This window comes from Suncus etruscus, chromosome 2, assembly GCF_024139225.1.
Source record: "Suncus etruscus isolate mSunEtr1 chromosome 2, mSunEtr1.pri.cur, whole genome shotgun sequence".
In the NCBI taxonomy this organism is placed as follows: Eukaryota; Metazoa; Chordata; class Mammalia; order Eulipotyphla; family Soricidae; genus Suncus; species Suncus etruscus.
The window spans coordinates 108,477,147-108,499,692 of record NC_064849.1 but is presented as its reverse complement, the minus strand read 5'-3'; the positions used below and the strand labels follow the sequence as shown (position 1 = coordinate 108,499,692).

Below are 22,546 nucleotides of genomic sequence, written 5' to 3'. Positions count from 1 at the left end.
CAGCAGGTAATTTGATATTAATGACAAAATATATATGAACATGTCAAATAGAGTGGTGTTTCTTCATAAAACCCTTCTTCAAGTAAAATGTATTTATATAGAGTTCATCTTTGTTGAAATATTAAATGTATACCTACAGTTTCATATATTTTATAAAACATGCATTTTAGGATGTGTGTATACAGTTGTAGTGGAGAGATTCCTATTTTCTTGGTCAGTTAATAGCCAATAGGGCTGGGCCTAGACATATTTTGAGTATGGTAATCTGTGATCTGTTTTTAATCTGTGATCATTTTTTAAATTTGTTCATCTCTTATAAATGAGAAAATAATAGGAAAATGTTATTAGTGATATTTATAATTAAGAACATTCATACCAGTGTTATTTTATCCTATTTTTTATACTTGGGCTGCATCTAATGACAGAAATTGTTCATAATAAAGATTATGAACAAATTCTTGGATTCAGCTGGATGATTGGAACTGTACTAGGTTAGTTATTAAATCATAATATACTTGCCTAGCTCTTTCTGAATATAAAGCTGACCTAATACTTTGGGATGATCCAGAGAAAGGTCAAAAGGTTTAGTCAAACATAACATGAGGCGCTGAGGTGGAAGAACATAGATTAGTAATAACAAAATTGGCAAAGCTGTTTTCTCTAATCAGTCTGCATAACAGCATAAAGTTACTCTTTTGATATTCATACACATTTCTTATTATTGAATGCATTCATTATGCAATTTATGAATTTAGCACCCAAAGCATTCATTTAATGATATTGAAAAGTAACATCAATTTGTAACATTTTCTTTTTTACTTTTTTGGAGTTGTAACATTTTCTGATCTACCTATAATAATTAAAACACATCCAAGATAATGTTAAATTAACTCTTAAGAAGAGAGAAAATTTATATTAATAAAATATATTAAGATGCATTATACAAGTTAAAAATAAAAAGTTTTAATTTCATCTTGATAAACTTTGTTAGTGTGTATAATATAAAAAATGAACAAATAAGTAAATTATAGTCAGTAAATATTTCTGTTGAATATTTTTTCTGTATTTTGTGCAATTTTAGTACATATGTACTCAATTTTGTCTCTTAATATATATATATATATATAGACTCTTGTCTCATAAATAGTGGCATAAGATTAAATCCCAATTGAATATTTAAAATTTATTGAGTGTCACAAAATTTGTTTATAATGAAGACCTCACTTGGTGACAAATGTTTATATATACTTAATCTAAAAGAGAATGAAAAGTCACATTTCAGTGTTAAAATTTAAAGTATGACTATCTCTTGGATAGCATAGTACAAGTTAACAAAATATATATTTTTAAATTTCTTACTGGATTAATTCTTACTGAATTTTTAAAATATCTTAATTTTGTTATTTCATCAGAGAAAATGATTTTTCTTGATATTAAGTAGAAATGATATAAAATGTAAAAAATGCATAATGGCAAATAATTGGGAGATGTATATATGTTTGTGTATCTGCACTTAACTGTGTGTAATAAAATGAAAACATAGTACTGTAATGATTGTGCTTAGCCTTTCTCAGAGATCATAGAGCCAAGTTTGTGCTGGTTGCCTGGGGTCTGTTTTAGAATGTCTTATCAGTTGATTGTAGCTATAGAAAAGTTTATTTGAAGACAAACACATTTCTCTAACACCTCTAACCCCTCCACTTGTGAAGCTGATATAAGGAAAGAATTGTGCAGAGTGGAAAAGTTACTAATGATCAGGAATGGTTGAGTGGAATTTGAAAAGATAACCTAAAGAGCACTCAGTGGCCAAAGAGGGAACAAATTGAATTGTTAAATAAATAAAATAGTATTGAATCATAACCCAAAGTGGAGATATTTTTCTATATATCCAGATTTAAAAATTGGCGAGATTCTAATCACTATTATAAAAAAATTCCAAATAACAAATATAAATATTCAACCTTCAAAAAAGTTATCATTAAATACCATTCTTAATTATTATAAAGGTAGATTGGATACATTGGAATTCAGACCAGTGTTATCACAAATAGGTGATCATGATTAACAGTGATGGGTAATATATATTTGGATGGGGGTACATCTGATGATGCTCATACTCCTGGCTCTGTTCTTAGGGATTATTCCTAGGAGGACTCAGGTGACCATATCTGGTACTAGAGATGGACTCTAGGTTGTTCTTGTGTAAGGTAAGCATTCTATCCTCTGTACCATAGAGCTCTGGCCTCAATAAATAAATTATTTTCTTACCAGAGATTCAAAAATACATAGCCAAATGCACAGTTTACTTTCATTATAAATATGTGAAGTTTTCATAACAATTTTATCTATTTTATTATACTTTTTATTTCCATATTGTTTAGTGTAATAATATTCATTTCCAAATAAATCAAAATAAAGTACTTTCAAGCCCCCAAATTCTGAATTAATATGTAAAACTTCCAATTATATTTTTTGAATAGCTACTCCCTAAACAGTTTTTAATTGCATAATATAGTTTGCTGCTTTTTTTGTACAATGTATCATCTGAGACATAAGTTGTGATCCGATTTATCTGGTGACATATAACAGATTACTATCACAAGGACCCAACAGACCAAGGACCCAACAGTCATGATTCAGTTTTGAACAGAGTAAGTCTTATAACAATCACTTTTTCTTATTCTATTATCTTTCATTTCTCATGTAATTATTTAAATTGAGTAGAAGAAGCATCTACATTGTATATATTAGCTGTAGTATTTCGACATTTACTTGGTAAGAACTTTTTTATATGATTATAAAATTTAAATCAACCATGAAAAAATGTATTATCTTCTCTTATATTTAGAAACTACAGAGAAGCCACCTCTGTCTCATTTGTATTAATGATAACTCAGAACAGAAACCATTCTAGCTTCAGAAAGAAGTTAAATTAATATTTAACACTTTATAAAGGAACATTTCATGCACATTTTACTATTAAATATGAATATATTTATTTTACTAATTATATGACAAGTGACTTAATTCTACCTTAATATCTATGACTGACATTTCAAAATTTACTCACTAGTTAAGTTCTGAATTACAGTGAGATTTACAGTGGTACTAAATACTAAAATATATTGAAAATTAGAAAAAAAAAAAAAAAGGGGGCCGGGCGGTGGCGCTAAAGGTAAGGTGCCTGCCTTGCCTGCGCTAGCCTTGGACGGACCGTGGTTCGATCCTCCGGTGTCCCATATGGTCCCCCAAGCCAGGAGCAACTTCTGAGCACATAGCCAGGAGTAACCCCTGAGCATTACCGGGTGTGGCCCAAAAATAAAAAAAAAAAAAAAAAAAAAAACAAAAACCCTATAAGGGCCCGGAGAGATAGCACAGCGGTGTTTGCCTTGCAAGCAGCCAATCCAGGACTAAAGGTGGTTGGTTCGAATCCCGGTGTCCCATATGGTCCCCCATGCCTGCCAGGAGCTATTTCTGAGCAGACAGCCAGGAGTAACCCCTGAGCACTGCCGGGTGTGGCCCAAAAACCAAAAAAAAAAAAAAAAAGAAAATTAGGTAGAAATTAATAAGTTCTGTAGAATATTGCAGTCTAGAAAGTGTAGAAAGTTTATGGAATTAGATATTCATATAATGTACTTTAATAACACTATCTACATGTAATGTACAATATTTACATCTTTAGAAAACTTTTTGATAATGTACATTAGGGTTAATAATACTTACTTCAAATGAAGACTTATAAAGTTAATGGAGGAATATCCATTTGAATTGACCCCTGATAAAGGGTAGGATTTTGGTAGTGGAGATATTGAGGAGATACGTTTTTCACATATTTTGCCTATGATGTTGGTGAGAATAGAGAAGAAAGATGGAATGAAGGGAGTTATTACAGAAAGTCTGTGGAAAAATAAGTTTTATAAAAATAGGGAATGAAATTTGGTCTTTTTATACTGAATATAATTGAGGTTTTATTACATGAGTTGTTACTTTCCAAAGTATTAAAGCCATTGGTATTGTACAAAAGTAATTTGATTGATGTCACTCAAATATAATTTGGGTTCATTCATTTCTTTGTATTTATTCATTTGTGTCAGTTACTATTGTAAAGCAAGTGTTAGAATTATTTGAATCCACTTTGTCACATGCAATTTACTTATCACTTCCACATTGACATTGATTTTAAAGGAAATCTAGTACATAAAATACATCACACGTTATTATAGTGTGGAATTAGAAGAGTACAAATGTTTCCATTAGTTTGAAAACCCAAACACAATAAAAGAAAGGTTTAATTATTTTTTAAAAATATGATTTCCCAGTAAATTCTAAAGTAATAGAGCTAAATTTTGGTGGAGATAAAACAAATCTGTCTGAAAATGATAGCTTAGTAAATTGAGACTTCCAAGAAATTAGCTAGCAGAGGTCACTCACAAGTTGACAAATGAAAACTATTAAAACACGTAGCCCAGGATTTTATAATATTCTAATGGAACATGGATTCCTGCAGTGTTTATCTTGTTACTTATGTGTACATCATTTAAAGAAAATGCTTTACTGTATTTATAAAATTCTTTAGTATAAGAATTTACAGATGCTTTGGACCCAAACTGTGAATGAAATTTATCTTCTGGTTTCCTTGACTATGTGTGTTAGATTTTAAATTTAGCATTTTAATTTTAATTTGGAGAAGGAATTGAAACAACTCCCAGTAAAACATCTTTAGAAGACTCGAGTTTCTTTTATAGAGAAAAAGGTGGGGTTTTTCTCTTCCTAAATTTTTCTTCAATCCTTTCTTTTATCTTTGGAAACTTATTATATCATATCTATGATTAACAACAAATTTCTGTACTCACAACCCCATCACCTACAAATTTATTTCTTATAATAGCACAAAACTTAATAAGTTATTAATATGACCCTCTTATTAGGTGAAGAACTAAGTTGTGCACATAAAGTTGAATATAATATTACACATTTTATGTGGAAACAACACTAAATCTTTAGATAAATTTAGATTGCCAGTGTGTACATTTTCAATATTGGCTGAGCAGTAGTTATTAAAATGTCTGTAATACCACATGTGAGAAATTATATTTTCACACCAAATGTTCTCATCCACAATTTGGTATAATGCATTTTCTTTTTAAAGTTGGTCTTTTTCTTTTTTGTTTTTCTTTCCATTCTTGGTCATATTTTCTGGATGTATTCAGCTGGCTTATGGCTCTTGCTCAAGGATCATTCCCGACAATGTTGGGGAAAACATAGGTGATGAAGCGCGGGGTTAAACCTGGTTCTACAAGTGCCTTACCTGTTGTACTGTCTTCAAAACAAAAGTCATTTTTCTAGTTTGCACTCAAGTTGATCCTGAATGAATCTTTGGAGTGAAAAAGTAATGATAGTATTATTCATAACCAAATGGTCCTATTCATATGAATAGTAATCACATCAGTTTATTGCCCATTTTTATGCCAATTAAGTACATATATTTAATACAGCAAATGCATTTATTAATTTTTCTAGGAATAAGTCAAATATTGAAACTGCAATTTGTTCTCCTTTTCCCTCAGATTTTCAAAATCTATTTATAAAGGTATGCTCTCTAGTCTCAGAATTATCATGTAACAGAATCTCTGAATTAACTATATATCACTTCTCTACACTTCCTTTCCTGAAGTTACCTGAAATAGATTCTCCTCAAAACTCTTTATTTATGTTCTATTAATTGTTACCTGAATTAATCATGTTGTACTTTGAATTTTAGTCATTTTTACATCTTAATTATGCTTTTTATGATGTCTTCCAAAATATAAAATGTTAAACATTTTATTAAATGGAAATTAAGCTTTGAAGTGAAAATATACGACCAACAATACTATATATAAGTAAATTTTCAAAAACATAACTCTGTTTAATAAATTGCAAGTAGCTTTGTCTTCTTTGGCTTAGGTTACTTAAATCTAGCTTAATGTTATCTTAGACTATTTTGTATTTCTTTTTACAGTGAATCTTACTAAATACTCGTTTTTTTGTAGAAAAGCTAAACTTACTACAGTGGTACAAGTTAATGGCAGAGACATATTGTCTTGTAAATTTATATAAGAAATTGATTTATGGGCCAGGAGAGATAGCACAGTGGCGTTTGCCTTGCAAGCAGCCGATCCAGGATCAAAGGTGGTTGGTTCGAATCCCGGGTCCCATATGGTCCCCCGTGCCTGCCAGGAGCTATTTCTGAGCAGACAGCCAGGAGTAAGTAACCCCTGAGCACCGCCGGGTGTGGCCCCTCCCCCCAAAAAAGAAATAGATTAATGTCTACCTTAGATTAGTCACAGTTTTTCTTGGAAATATATCTTTTTTTATTTCCTTTGCCAAGTCCCTGTCTTGCCTCAGACATTTCTATTTCAGCTCCATTTCCTCATCCTCCTTATCTGAGAGTAGATTTGGCTAATGGCCATCACTTTGACTTATCCTCCTTCCTGTGTTTACCTTTTGAGAACTCATGTTTCTCTATAGTGTTGGTTTACAAATCTATATAAAAATTGTTAAAGTCATTCCCTCAGTCCTGGTATACTTTTTGAGTTCTGGAATATTGAATTTTTAAGTGTCTTCTATTATGTGCATATAAATAATTTTCTAGTTACAGCTATGCAGAAATTCATATTTTTGGAGAGAAGTGAAGTGAAGTCTTTCTTTTTAGATGATTGAAAATTTCTCGTGCTAGCAGTTCTACTTTAAAATACCATATTGTGGGGCTAGAGTGATAGCGCAGCAGTAGGGTGTTGGCCTTTCACGTGGCTGACCCAGGACCGACAGCCATTGGATCTCCGTCATCCCATATGATCCCCTCACCAGGAGCGAGATCTGAGTGTATAGCCAGGAGTAACTCCTGAAAGTCACCGGAATAGCCCCCAAATCAAAATTAATTAATTAATTAAAATATCATATTGTTTGTCTGAATTGCTTAGATAATTAAAATAAACTTAGGTTTTGATTCTTAAATATTCAGGGGAAATTTAACCATCCACTCACCCTCTTTATTTGTTATTACAAACATGGGAATATACACACCACTAGTTAAAGGCATTTTCTTACTTAATATATCAACTATTTTTCTCTGTAGATGATATATACAGGTTCCAGTGAGTGAAAAGCTTAATGGTGTTCAAGTACAGTACCATTTCGTTCGTTTGTTTGTTTTTGGACTACAACTGGTGGCTACAACTTGGGGTTACCCCTGACTCTGCACTCAGAAATCACTCCTGGCAGGCTTGGGGGACCATACAGGATGCCTGGGAACTGGATCCGGATTAGTCACATGCAAGGCAACAGTTTACTTGCTAGGCTATTGCTCTGGCCCCAGGAATCAAATTTTTAAGATTTCCCTGTTTGGAAGGAAAAGAAAATAAGAAAGTTATGTCCAATTGTTCTTATAGAATCCAAAAGCAGTGGAAATGAAAATGTTCAGTTTCAAAATTTTACTCCTACTGGAAGCCCTTTAAAAAAAATAAAAAGATATGGTGTTAAAATACTTATAAAAAGAATTTAGTTTTCTAAAATTTGAACATATATAATTTTATTAAAGAATATTTACTGTCATGTTTGATTCTTCAGTCACAACCCCAAACAGAGGGGCTTTGAACTCAGAAAAGACTTCATTTGATATTCTGCCAAGGGAAAATCATAATGTGGATAATTGATATTTTACATTTAACATGTTGCTTAAGCACTTTTACAAGAGGACCCTAACTTTGAGGAAATGAAATGAAAAGGGCAGTATTATCAATCTGAAGATGTATAATCATAAAAAAATAATCCACTTTCTTGAGAGCTGCTATCTCAGTGGAGATGTTAGAAACCAGTAGTTTAGGTACTTTTGTTGTGCTACACAGCACACATTTTTGCAATTCTGTTATATCTAGGCAGTGATTAATTATAATTAATCAAGTAGGTACTAATTCAAATTATAAACTTATTTACTATTAAATTCTGTGCAATTCTCCTATTTTCTCCTCCATACCACTTTTCCCTCAGAATACATCATCATTTTCCAAACTTTCAAAATTGCTCTTGTTCAATTCTTGAATCATTCATTCAGGTTTTAAACTGATGTAAGGAATGCAAGCATTTGAATTCTGAATCACAAGTTACAACAATAAAGATTAAAAAACATCATTCAACAGTAGATAAAATTAATGAATAATAAAATGACTAATTTTATATTGAACTTTTGAAAGAACTATAAATTTAAAACCTGAGAACTACTTATGCATTATTCTGTTCACTTTTCATAAATTTTATTTTTATGAAATATCTGCAGTCATCATAAATATAGAACATTTTGGCACAGACCTACTTAAATCTCAGTGATTTATGCTTATTCTGTACCTTTTGATCACAATTATATAATAAAGGGTTGAGAGAGAATAGTGGGCAGGGCATTTGCCTTATATGCAGCCAACGTAGATTTAATCTGTTGGCACCATATATGGTATATGGTTTCCTGAACTTTGCCAGGAAAGAGTCCTTAACACAGAGCCAAAAGTAATCCTTGAGTATCACCAGGGGTAATCTCTGGGCATAGAAACAGAACAAGTAAGCCCTGAGAACTGCCAAGTGTGGCCCTCCCAAATATTTTTTTCCAGAAATGATGATATAGCAAAGTGGCCAGTGGAAGATGAGAAATATTTCAGTGAGAAGGAATATGGCTTGACAAGTGATTTTTTGCCAAAATTAGACAAGAGGACTTGATACATTTTTTAAGTTTTATGCAATGTGGTTTTCTAGAAGAAAAAGGAACACTTATTATATTATTATAATATACAAAAATGCAGCTTTTATTTGTAGGTTTGACCTCTGGGTAAAAGAGCATTTCTAGTACTGAGGGGAAAAAAGTATGAATTATTGGCACTGGTTGGCACTGATTTTATCCTGTTGAGATGACTGTTCTTTACTTTAGAATATTCAAAACCATGAAATATACAGACACAGTAAGAAACGTGTACCTATATTTGAGATATGACCAGTGATAGACTTAAGAACCATTAGTATTAACATATTAAGCCTATAGCAGTTGGATAAGAGTGATAATAATTGGATAAAAGGAGTGATTATGTTTGTATAGTAAAATAGATGCCTTCTCAAAGAGTAGAATACAAATAGCCAGGTACTTCAGGCTCATTTAAATAAGAAATCATGAAAATGTGAAATCATCGAAAGCAAAGATTTTGAGAGAAATTCAAGTAAAAAAATGAATGAAGTGATAACATGCTGTGACAAGAAAAATAAGTTTGACACACAATAAATGTCACAGTTGCCGAAGGGGGAATAGAAATATGCTTACTTATGCTAGAATTGGTGCAGGTTTTAAAACTTTCATTCAGGTTAAATTTCTATTCCATTAGATCATTCAATAAATATGATTAGCTAAAATATAATGCCTCTCTTGCCCATTTCCTGTTCATATTGTATGTCTCTTTGCTTATAGGAAAATTTGAATTTCTTCAAATATGATATAATTTAGCATTATTCATAAGTTAGGCAAAACATTTTACAATTGTTATCTTTGTGAGATTTTCACTATAATATTAAAACTAAATTATTTTTGCTTCATGTAGCTGTTTTGGAGTTTCCTATGTTTTCTTCACTTTTTCCTCACACAGCAATTCCAGCTCCAAACCCCATTACTCACTCCAAACCCCATTTACTTGTTTTTATTATGATATCAAGAAACAAACTTGATCAAGTAAAATTTCTGCAGAACCTAGGGAATAGAAAATTTTTACAAATTATCAAGCCCAGTCTTTGAGTATATAGTATGTATGTATTGAAGTTTATAAGTTGATGAAGGATCTCTGAGAAAGCATAAGAACAAAATTCAGGCATTGGCTTTTGCGAGGAATACATTGCTACTTGGAAGAATACATTTCTGACAAAAATGGTAAGGAACTACAAAACTAATCAGAATGTAATTCATATAATTTTTTCAGGAAATATGTGTTTGGCAATTGGGATATTAGTTTGAGTTCTTGAAACTGATTTAGAATAAAAATTAAAATATTACTGCATGAAGAATTAATATAGTTGGATATTTGTTCAGTTATTTAGATTTATAACTAAATTGCTTTTATATATATGAGTTACAGTAATCTAATCATTAAAGTATGATACTGAAGAATAGGTATCAATGGGGGTATTCTGTGTTAGTAATGGGGTAGCTTTGCCACACTGTTTGATTTCAGATATTCCTTTATAAATATCGTACCGTCAGAGTATAAAATAGTAGTCATTTCTGCATATATGACAAATTTCCTCAGAATAAAAAAGCATGTTAATATGTACCTAAAATACTACTGTGAAAGATATGTAAGTCATTATGATAAAAAATTGTGTTTTATTTAGAAATGTTCTTTGACTTATATGTATTATTATATTATATTAATTATATGTTATGTTATGATTCTATATTATGTTATGTCAGTTTACCTCAACATGTTAATCAATTTTGTCTCTTGAATAAATTCTTACAATAAAAAAGAAAAAAAGCACAAAAGAGAAATTTTCATTCAATATATCAGGGAAATATTTAAAAGATCCCCTGTAATGAAATATGGCAACTACTTAAATTTCTTAGACTTTTTGCTAGAAATACTTGATGCTGGGTAAAGAGCAGTGGCGCAGATGGTAAGGCATCTGCCTTGCATGCTCTAACCTAGGACTGCAGCGGTTTGATCCCTCTGGCGTTCCATATGGTCTACCAAGTCAGGAGCGATTTCTGAGCGCATAGCCAGGAGTAACCTTTGAGCACCACCGGGTGTGGCTGACAAGCAAAAACAAAACAAAACAAAACAAAACAAAAGCAAAAACAAAAACAAAAACCCAAGCAAAAAAACGAAATACCTGAAGTTTTAAGGTTGGAGAGATGATGTAGGATTAAATTGCTTGCAAATACTTACCTAATGGTACACACTGGTTCAATCACCAGCACCTGTTATGGTCTCTGATCACTTTGAGGCATCAAAACTGAGAACATAGTCAGGCTTAAACCTAACTACAAACATGCTTGTAATCTTGGTGCAAAAATAAAGATTAAAAAAAAGAGTACTCCCCAAATGCAACGAGGCAGGTGTGGCCTAAAATCCCGCATATCTGGAATGTCCAACATAAAATTATTTCAACAAAAGTAGATAACATATTGGAGTGAAGGGAACCTGAAATTTAATGGGAAATTCTTACTCGTGTTGAGTAGGCTTAATTCATCACACATTTGAAGGATTTAGGTGGGTAGTGGATGAGTAGATTTTGAACTCTTCCCAAATTAGTCATTGATGATCTTTACAACATCTTTTGTTTTTAATTTCATATAGACTACATAAATTTCTTACATGAGAAGTGATCAATGAATATTAATATTAAAATGATAATGTTAATAGGATCATTTATATTTTTGATTTATTTTTATCAATGTTCAATATAAAGCAAATATGATTACTTGGGTTTAGACTGCTGTAATTGCCAAAACTATACATTTCTCTCTTAATTTTTCTGCTTTGCTGTTATTTCAGAAAAGAATCATAGATGTAAATGAATGCTTAACAGCCATAAGCATTGATGCAGAGATTATTGTTTTAATGATCTATGCTTTTTGTTACATAATTTGTAAAACTACACATTTGGTTACATAATAATCTACACTTTCCATATAAGAGGTTTAGGATTAGAGAATTAAATTTTCTCCCAAATCAACACCGGGTAAGGATTTTTAACTGAAGACAGATTTTTAAAAGAGTGAATAGATGAATATGACTAAATGGAGATGTTAAAATTAATCAGCTTTGTGGGGTTGGAGCCATAACACAGTATGGCATTTGCCTTGCATGTGGCCTATCCGGGATAGACCCGGGTTCGATTCCCAACATCCCTTATGGTCCCCTGATCCTGCCAGGAGCAATTTCTGAGTGCTGAACCAGGAGTAAGGGACCTCTTTTACTAGTAGTCCAGGGGGCAAAAGGTGGATGTATGGGAGGCATGCTAGGGACTATAGTGGAGGGAAGTCAACACTGATAGTAGGAATGGCCCTAATTCACTGTTCCTATGTACCTGAAATGCAACTGTAAAAGACTAGTAATTCACATTGGTCTCAATCAAAAATATAAAAAAACAACATTTATGCATTATTTAATAGGAGATTGCATAGACTTACTATCAGTAGTTACCTGAGAGGCTTCAGAGGTTTTGGATTGAGATTCAGGTACAAAGGTTTTTATTCCCTGATATAATGAATGTATGTATGAGGGGAGATGATGATTTTGAGTTTAGGAGAAGCAGTAGATAGATTTAGTAGATAACTTATTATTTAGATTAGGAAGCTTAAGTGTCAGAAATGGACTGAAGGAAAAGCTTCTGGAATAATGTCATTAAATATCTGGATAAGTATATAATTTGTCCGAAGAACATGTGAGAGTAGATGTTCCATGTCTCTGTCTCTCTATCTCTGTCTGTCTCTGTCTCCGATTCTCTATCTCTATGTCTTTCTGTCTCTGTCTCTCTCTCCCTTTCTCTCCCTTTCTCTCTCTCTCTCTCTTCTCTCTCTCTCTCTCTCTCTCTCTCTCTCTCTCCCCCCCCCTCAGGGGACTAGTTGTCTTCAAGATAGAGGAAGGCAGAGAAGAATTGACATATATTACTTTGAAGAGTGTCCAAAAAGTGAAAATTCTCAGGGCGCATCTAATTCCATTTAAGAGTTAAGATATAAAATGTCTTTATGAACTAATTATTACAGTATCACATCTCCTCTCTTCTCCCTTGTGTAGGAAGGGCCTTTTATAGTTCTGTCATATACTTAGACTATTATGCAGGAACTCATTCATATTGGTAGTGTTAGTAACTTTAAAAGACTTTTGCAAATATACCCCTCATCAAATGAAACATTGCATTTTCAGTAAAAAACTGATTGAGGGACTGGAAGGATAGCATAGTGGTAAGGTGTTTGCCTTGCACGTGGCATCAAGGACTAACCTGGGTTTGATCCCTGGCATCCTATATGGTCCCCCAAGCCATTAGTGATTTCTGAGCACAGAGCCAGGAATAACCCCCGAGTGTCACTGGATGTGACCCTAAAACAAAACAAAAAAAAATTAAAAGAAAAACTGATTGAAGTCATAATGTGTCAGTAGAAAATCTGTCAGAAATTATATCATTTAACAAAGCTGCTGGAGGATACTTATTAGGATGAATTAAATCATGTTATTTTTATTTGTTTTTGTGCCACACTTGGTGTTGCTTAGGGGTTACAGTTGTGCTTAGTATGGAGGTAGGGTGTTTTCCTTACATGCGGAAAGACAATGGTTCGAATCCAGACATCCCATATGGTTCCCCGAGCCTGCCAGGAGTGATTTCTGAGTGTAGAACCAGAAGTAACCCCTGAGCGCTGCCAGGTGTGACACCCCCTCCCCCCAATAAAGAAATCACTCCTGGCAATTTTTGGGAGACCATCTGGGATGCCAGGGTTCAAACCTGGGTCAACTGCATGAAAGGCAAACATCCTACCTGCTGTGCTATCACTCTGGCCCCAACTCATGTATTATAAGACATAAAACTGATTGATTTGTTTCTTCATCTCTCTCAATATATACTGCAATATATATTGCAATAAGTATAGTCTATCATATAATCTTTTAATTACAGTGGCAATAGATATTGCAAGACTCCAGGTGAAAATGGTATTTTAATCTTTCTGAATTTGGGATTCAGGTATGAGTTAGTGGTGCAGGTACCAATTCTGGTTAAACCCTTGGTACCTTACTGACCTCTAAGTGTTGAGCATGATGTAAACCTGGAGTTTATTAAGTACCCTGGGTGTTGCCTTGGTTGTTCCCAGGACTCCACACCTGAATAATGCATCATCCGGGGACAGTATTGAACTACTGACCTGACTGATCAAGAATCACTGTGAGAGCCAGAGAGATAGCATAGTGCTAGGGCTTCTCTGCTTTGCATGAGGCCAATTTCAGGACGAATGGTGGTTCAAATCCTGGCATCCCATATGTCCCCTAAGCCTGCAAGGAATGATTTCTGAGCACAGAGCAAGGAGTAACCTCTGAGCACTACTAGGTGTAACCCAAAAATCAAAAATTAAAATAAAAGAAAATCATTGCAGTGGTTCCCAGGCTACCTACCAAACTTCCCCTACAAAAATATTGACAATACACTTAATTATTTTAAGTGAATTAGTTAAAAGTGTGCATTTTATGTAGATCCTAGTTTCAAATCTAGAGTTGTTTTATATATTATTTTTGTGCTCATAAAATTAGTTTTCTTGTTTCCTAATAAAAAATAAAACATAAATTTGGAATATTGTGAAATTACAGGTTATTCCATAGTCTATGGTTGACGTAATCTGTGCTCCTAGAGAATTATTTTCATTACCAACATATTATTTTATTATATTTCAGTACCAATATTTTGTTTATTCTATATATCTATTATTGGTAAGTTGACATACAGAGTATTTTAGAATTTTTTTAATGAGTCTATTCCAAAGCAATTTTTTTAAGGTGGACCTTCTCTTCTTATGCTTTTCTTTTGTTTCATACCATATTATATGTTAGTAACTGGGTAGATTGTTTTTCTTTAACATCTAAATAAATTTTTAGATTATCTTGAAATTATTTGTACAAGACTATATAAAATAATTTTTAGTATTGAATAATCATAATTACTTATTGTAGGTATCTATCAATTTTTATATTATCTGTTTATAGACATTGACTGTCTTACCTTATTTATACAACCACTATTTTATTGTTATACACATTTTTAACCATAGATCAGTATAATTTTATGGGAGGGTGAGAGTTACCTGCTTACTGTCCACATATTGAAATCTAATTTCTTATTTGTTGTAGGTTTTATTGGGATTTAATAATGCTTATAATGATGGTTGGAAATTTGGTCATCATACCAGTTGGAATCACATTCTTTACAGAACAAACAACAACACCATGGATTATTTTCAATGTGGCGTCAGATACAGTTTTTCTTTTGGACCTGATCATGAATTTTAGGACTGGGACTGTCAATGAAGACAGTTCTGAAATCATCCTGGACCCTAAAGTGATCAAGATGAATTATTTAAAAAGCTGGTTTGTGGTTGACTTCATCTCATCAATCCCAGTGGATTATATTTTTCTCATTGTAGAAAAAGGAATGGATTCAGAAGTTTACAAGACAGCCAGAGCACTTCGCATTGTGAGGTTTACAAAAATTCTCAGCCTCTTACGTTTATTACGACTTTCAAGGTTAATTAGATACATACATCAGTGGGAAGAGGTAAGTAATACCATTTACTTTTATTACTTTTTAAAAGCCATGATTAGATCATGAGATAGCTGTTATTATTTTTAAATGAACATTTTTTATATAGTAATTTTTCTGAAATTCAGGAAAGATTTATTATTCTTTTTTGCATATGTGTTTTCATAAGAGAAAGTAAAATTCTATATTTGCATCAATTGAAAATATTAGTGATTTAAAAGTAATTTTATGCTATTTAGTCTTTTAAAAATATACTTAAAATAATAATTTGATAAATAATGTTTAGCTAACAATGAAATGTTTCTTTATCATGAGTTTGTTTTTCCTCAAGCAATACATCACATATTTTTCTGATAGAGATGTATGGGATCTCATTGCTAATTTATATAGAATATTAGTTTTATAAAATAATGTGGTATATATTTCTGTTATATTTTATTCTTAATAATTTTAGAGAATCTGTGTTTTAATAAAACATTTTTATCATTTTCCAGTTGAATATATACAGACCTTAGCATAATGGTTTTAATCCTTTGTCTATAATAATTATAGATCCTCTCAATTTATTTCATAATCTTTATAATCAGGATATGTGGGAGGGAAATTATTACACAGAAAACACAAAAATTCAATCAGATACTGCAGATATGCTCAATATTTTTCTAAATGGGACATTTGTTATTCTGAGACGATTTGATAGGATCTGAAAGAACTCAGTTCTATGCTTAAGTATCAAAGTTAAATGTAACATTACCAAGCAATGAAATTCATTCCACATCTGAATATTGACCTTTATGTACTTCCTTTTTTTCTCTGAATTTATCTTTTTTGCAATGTAGTTGCAACCTGAAATTTATTGTTTGCATAAAACTGAGAGGCAAGTTGTTCTCCAATGTACCCGGAACTGCAGGACTGGTATACACTTGACTCTGGATTATTGTTTCTTTACTCACTAATGAAATGCTTTTTAGAAATTTTGGATGGAAAATGTTTTAAAATGAAGGTTACACAATACTAAGGTCCATGGATATTAGCTTTGTTTCCTGTGGGGCTGTAACTGTGTTTTATGTATTCTATCAAGGACATTTTGGTTCACAGGATTTCAGGAAATGACACGCAATAATGAAGCTGCATAAGATATGGCTGAAAGGCATAAAAGTGAAGCATTCTTAAGAAATGGAAATGGATTAGATTTTACATCAAATATACATTTTAGAAATTGAATTCATTTGGAATGCTTCTCTATATACAACATTCCATGTAATTATAAAATGTTTGGATCAGACATTATCATACCAATTTGAGATTAGTATCAACCTGTAGGATTATTGAAAACAGTAGCTTTTGCATATTGAGGATTTAGTTATATAAAGTAATAAATTTTATTTTCCATGAAATTATTTTATAACAACTCTGATGATTTTTTAAATTCACAGTTAGAATGGGTGGGCCTGGGATTCTAACTTTAGCAATCTGATTTCAGACAAAATGCTCTAAACCACAAAATAATAGTTTCTTACTATAATGTATACTCCTTTCTTGTTATCTTATTTCTTAATTATCATTTATTTTATTAGTTATAAACGAGACAGTAATGTATTAACTAAGATTGTGATCTATGCAGCATACAAATTGAATATTTACCCCATAAAACATAATACATAGTAATGAACAATCTGTGAATAAAAGTTACTATTATAATGGCTTAATCAATTAAAAATATAGAGGGCAGTGCTTCATTCTTTACTTTTAACCCAGTTTCCTTAGAGGATGTCAGGAGGTTGAGCAGATGATATCCTATCAGATAAAATGGCTTGCTATGTTATAGAAGTGGACGTGCTTCATTTTGATGTTATCTTGTTGCTGACAGCAGTCACAGGCATATAGATCTGTGTAACATGAAGTGTGTAAAAGATACCATTATACCATTCAAACCCATCAATGCACTGTCATAGAGAGTAAAATGTCATTTAATATACCCTTACAGATATTTGGTAACCAAGCACATTTACACCAGAGCTGTAAATTGGTGAGATATTTCTTGTATATAAATGACCTTGATCATAATTGAAACATTAACTCACTCAAATGAAAAAATGTTATATATGATATGCCTATATAGCTCCATTGAAGCATAACTCACTCAAATGAAAAATTATTGCATATAATATGTCTATATAGTTTCATTTATTTTATGGATATTGTTAATGGCAATATTAAACACAAGGAATCATAAAACATCAAAATTTAATAGAAGTATTATATTATCCCCATAATTATACCAGAAATAAAAAAATTAATGCCTCTAAAATGACAAATCTAATTTTTCATCACTGAGATATATTTACATGTAGAAGTACAACAAATAAATCACAAGAAGTTTCTATGATAGTGTTTTGAGTAAGAATGCAGAGGATCTGAGTTCACCCACATGTCTTTGAGTTCTGAGTGTTTTAGTACCAAGCTGGTTAATGCTAAATTCAGAAACTTTGGGGAAGTAATGTGTGAAGTCTGGAAGCTGCCTCTGTTCTAAATGAATCATTCCCAAGGAAAGCAGATGCTTTCTATAGGAAATTGCTTCTATCTTCAATAATACATCTTTCATGGTCTGAATCAGTTCAACTAAAAAAACAGCAAGAAATGCCAAAGTCAGATAAGTGAGAAAAATATTATGAATAAAAAAAAACTTTAAAAATTAGCTCTTATGTTTCTTATTATTAAGGTGAAAAAATGATTGAATGCAGAGAAATGAACTGATTTGACCAACTCATTTATAAAATGCCTGATGTTAAGAAGCCAAGAGGAAAGTTGTTTTTGCACGGCAATTATAAGATCAATGACTTCAAGATGTGACAATTGAGTTCTTTGACGTTTTGACAATATCTATAGAACTCACGTATATTGCCTAATGAGATGAAATTCTGGAGTAAATTTTAGATTAAAACTTGCCTAAAAATACCCTTTTCTGCATTCTTCAGAAAACTGTGGTGATCAGAAAACTGTGGTGAAGATTTCCTGCTTTTGTATTTTCATTCTGCTTTATTATTGCTGTTGCATTTCAGTGATAGATGGTGACCCAAGTCAGAATGCTACTTAGTAATTTATTATAGGAAGAATCATTTCTCAAAGATCCTCTTAAAAGACACATATGATAATGAAATTCTTTGATCTTAAGTGCAATATTATTATCAACTTGTGACAGATATGTTTCACAGAAGAGATAAAAAGTAAATTAAGAGGTTAGACGATGGAAATTATTTGGTAAAGGTGAAAAGTTTTAGGAACTTCTCATTCTTTAGCTGTATCCCAAGTCATTTTATGAAAGGGTGATGACATTTGAAATTACTAAAAATTTAAGAATCTGCAATAGAAAAAAATGGTTATATATTTCTAGGATTCAGTGAAAGTACAATTGGAAGCAATCAATGTGCAGGAAATGCATTTAACTTACATAATAATAATTGCATAATAACTATTGTTATATTGCTTTATTTTTATTTATATTTTGGGGTGTTTTAGTTTGTTTTATTTTTTGGTCACATCCAGAGGCACTCAGGGATAACCCCTGGCTCTGAGCTCAGAAATCATTTCTGGCTCTGGGAACCATATGGGATATCAGAGATCGAACCCAGGTTAGATCTATGGCCAGCCTTGTGCAAGGCAAATGCCCTACTGTTGTGCTACCACTCCGGCTCTTTTTATTTATGTTTTGATCTTCAGCGATGTCCTTTGGTACTCAGGGCTTAGTCTTGGCTATGTGCTAGAAGTCACTCCTGGATGTATTTAGGGGATATATGTGGTGTCAAGGATTGAAGATGCAAGGCATATACCTTAAACCTTGTGCTGCCTTTTCAGCACAGTGCTTTACTTTTCGTTCTTTTATTGTCTTTTCAACCTTCCTTTTGTAAATTTTTGAAAGGTCACAATAAAATTGTTTTAAGGTAAGAAATAGAGCTTGTGATTCTGATTCTCACATACATGTTTTGAAATTTCAGTTGTGTTGCACATTGAAGTGCTCTTCTAGTAACCAATACTAGATTCTGGCTTAGAGATAGATTTATTTTCAAATAATGATTAGAAACAGAACATTAACAGGGAAATTTATTTTATAGGGAACCAATACAATTCTAGTTCTGTCTTTAGTTATATTTAGCTTTCTAATTTGATTAAAATCTAACCCATTCTACAGATTAACTATCTATAATTATGCAATATACATCTTAAGTACTATTTTAAAAAAATAAGCAGAATTTTAAGACTTGCCAAAAGCCAAAAAATATTTTTTATTGTCCTCTACTGAAACCTAGATAGGCTTCCTCTTGCCTATCACATCAAATCTGTGTTTCTTCACTTGCCTTCAAGGCTCTTTAGCAAATTCTTCCCTTGTCTCACCACTGTCACTTTGCATTTGCACTCAACAACTCTTTGTTGATATTTGTTTTCAGTTATACAGAGCATCATACAGAGAATCATTCTTTCTTCTATAGTATTGCATGTGTCACATATCTGCTTTGAAAAGCTTTTTTTTCTATCACTTCTTTAAAGATTAGTCTGAAATTCATATCCAAAAAAAGGTCAATATCTAGGTACTGCTAAAATGTTCAGTAGCTTTGCCCTCATTAATTCTAGGGGTCTTTGTTTGTTCAGTTTGGTAGCTTGATTGCTAATGCTAACTATACACATTTCTCCTTTTCTTCTGTCTATAGAGAAAAGGGAGTGTCCTCGTGAAAAGGAAGTGTCAGCTTTTGCCTTTGAATCTCCTTGTGACTAAATGCAGTTCTAAATGAAATAGTTTATCAAATGATGATTCTTCACCAAATACTTAACTATCCTTCATGTTCTAAAACTGTTCAATAATTTGAAGAGAATATTCAGTCTTTATTCCCAGGCATTGACTCAGTAGTCTGTGTGCATTTGCTGCACATGAGGATACAAAGCATTTCCCAGCTTTGTAGGAAAAACAGATATGTGAGCAAATAATCACAGATGGTGTGGTGAGTGGTGGCATAATGGGAGGAGTGAAAAATAGTTTTTCTTTTCATGATAAGAGAGTTTCAGGGACATTTGAACTGTTTAAAGCTAGAGTCTGGATTGTCAAGCTAAAACAAAAATTGAACAAAGACATGAATTCCACTAAGACATTTAGAACAAGCAACCAAGTAGAGTAGATCTGCCTTTCTGGAATATAGTTAGAGAAAGTATGGGTTTTTATTTGTAAACTTAATAAGAGTAATTCAGATAGTTTAGGCATAGTATTTACATTTTAGAAGTCTGAAAAGTGAAGGCAATTGAAGACCACTGAGGATTGAAGTAAGAGCGATGTTTATCAATCATTTGCATTTTATATGCATCTAATGTCAAACAAAATACATGTGTAGTTATCCAAAAGTGACATGTGTCTTTGCCAAGTAAACTTGCCCTTGAAATGTTTGTATCAAATAATAGAATCTAGGATATAAGGCAAAGACCTAGAGCACCTACTTTGCATATGGACTTTGCACATACAATTGTATATGCAATTTCTAGCACTGATCATTAAGCCAAGGCTATCCCTGAAAAACACCCTAGTGTAGCCCTAACATCCTCTTCAAATTTAATAAGTTCTTATGTGAAATGTATTTTAATGTTTATAATTTATTTGTCAATTACATAATCACTATAACATTTTAATATTATTTATATGATTGCATTAGAAATGTGCATGTAATACCAGCAGCAAATTTGTACTGCAAAATATATGCTATACTAGCTATTAGTATGTGATTATTTAATAAAAAGTTAATTATACTTTCTGTTTAATCTAAGGAAACTATTTACTATGATTTATTTGTATCTACGTATATGTAATAGAAGAGTTTTAAAATTTAAATGAGATAAGATAAATGGATCTTTTAAAATGTTTGCATTGATGCAAGCCTTTATGATTTATAGCGAAAGATCTATGAATGTTACTTTTTTCACTTTAGTACGTCAATTAACATTAAGTCAATTGTGTGATTTGCTTAAAACTTTTTGCATGGAGTTACAGATTCAACTGAAGAAGGTTGCTTCTATATTATGATTATGGACTTGTTCTGTATTCTAAAGTCTCAGAATTGTTTTCTTTGAAATGATTTAATTATATTCTCTTTGAATTGTTACGTGCTTGCCTATGCAGATCCAGAGAAAATAGATGACTTATAGATATTCAACTGTGTAAGAAATGTTTATTATTATATTTTTTTCTTTAGCAAAATGTTTTTCTTTCTTTAATCATTATCATGTGATAATTATTTTTAACATTACATTGTATCTTTTCATTTAGTTTTCATTTTAGCTATATATTTATCAATATATTTTAGGAGATTTCTTGAAGTTCCGAGGTTTAATATGATGAGTTCTATTTAAATATGAAATGTTGGTTGGTATGTTGCCATTTAAGAAGAAAAAAACAAAATGATATAAGTTCTTTGTATGTCTTAGAAATAGGATATTTAATTTTTATATATTTGTATATTTTTCCCCAAGCCATATGAGTAATCTTGTTTGTGACATAAAAAAATCTCAGGTTAATGCTGAAATAATCAATTTAGAAATTTTCAGGTCTCTTTGTTAAATGTTAAACTTACATATATATTTGTTTTCCTTGTTTTGTACATTTTGTAGTACATTAAGTTTAATAACAACCAGACTCATATCCAGCATTTCAAATTATACCTGTAAGCTTCAAAATCCATATAATCAGATTTTTCAATGAAGATCTTTTGCATTCTTTAAGCTTGTTACATCCATTTTCCCTATAACTCTTTTTCTCTAATAAGCAAAATATGCCACATGCTATAGGGTCTATTTTTGTCGTTTGGATGTTGTTTGAATACTCAAATTCCTTCCCTGAATTTCTCACCTTTCTGATGCATGGCTCTATCAGTCATTTCTCACTTATATTTTCATATTGCATAGATTATTAGATTTTAAAATTTGCTTTTATTAAAAAGGTTCAAAAGATCTTATTCACTTTTGGTATATAGGGAACTAAAACAAAGATATAGATATGTCAATTTATAAAAGACCCTATTACTGAAGCACAAAAATGAGAATACCAGAATGGCAAAAATAAGTAAACTGGAGGTGACACTGCATGGAAGGGGATACTTGGCTTTTAGAGGTGAGCTAACTGGGTACATTAAGACCATACATGTCAACACCATAATAAATACATTATTTTAACTACAATAAATTAAAAAAAATGTTGGCATCAGAG

The 22,546-nt window shown here is 31.7% G+C and overlaps 1 protein-coding gene across 1 annotated transcript in view; it reads left to right on the top strand.

Moving 5' to 3' along the window:
• HCN1 (hyperpolarization activated cyclic nucleotide gated potassium channel 1) overlaps positions 1 to 22,546 on the top strand; it is a 351,288-nt gene that overhangs the window by 21,175 nt on the left and 307,567 nt on the right. Inside the window, exon 2 of the mRNA XM_049768369.1 lies at positions 14,898 to 15,321. Coding sequence (XP_049624326.1) covers positions 14,898 to 15,321 — 424 coding nt within the window. The remainder of the gene's footprint in view (positions 1 to 14,897; positions 15,322 to 22,546) is intronic.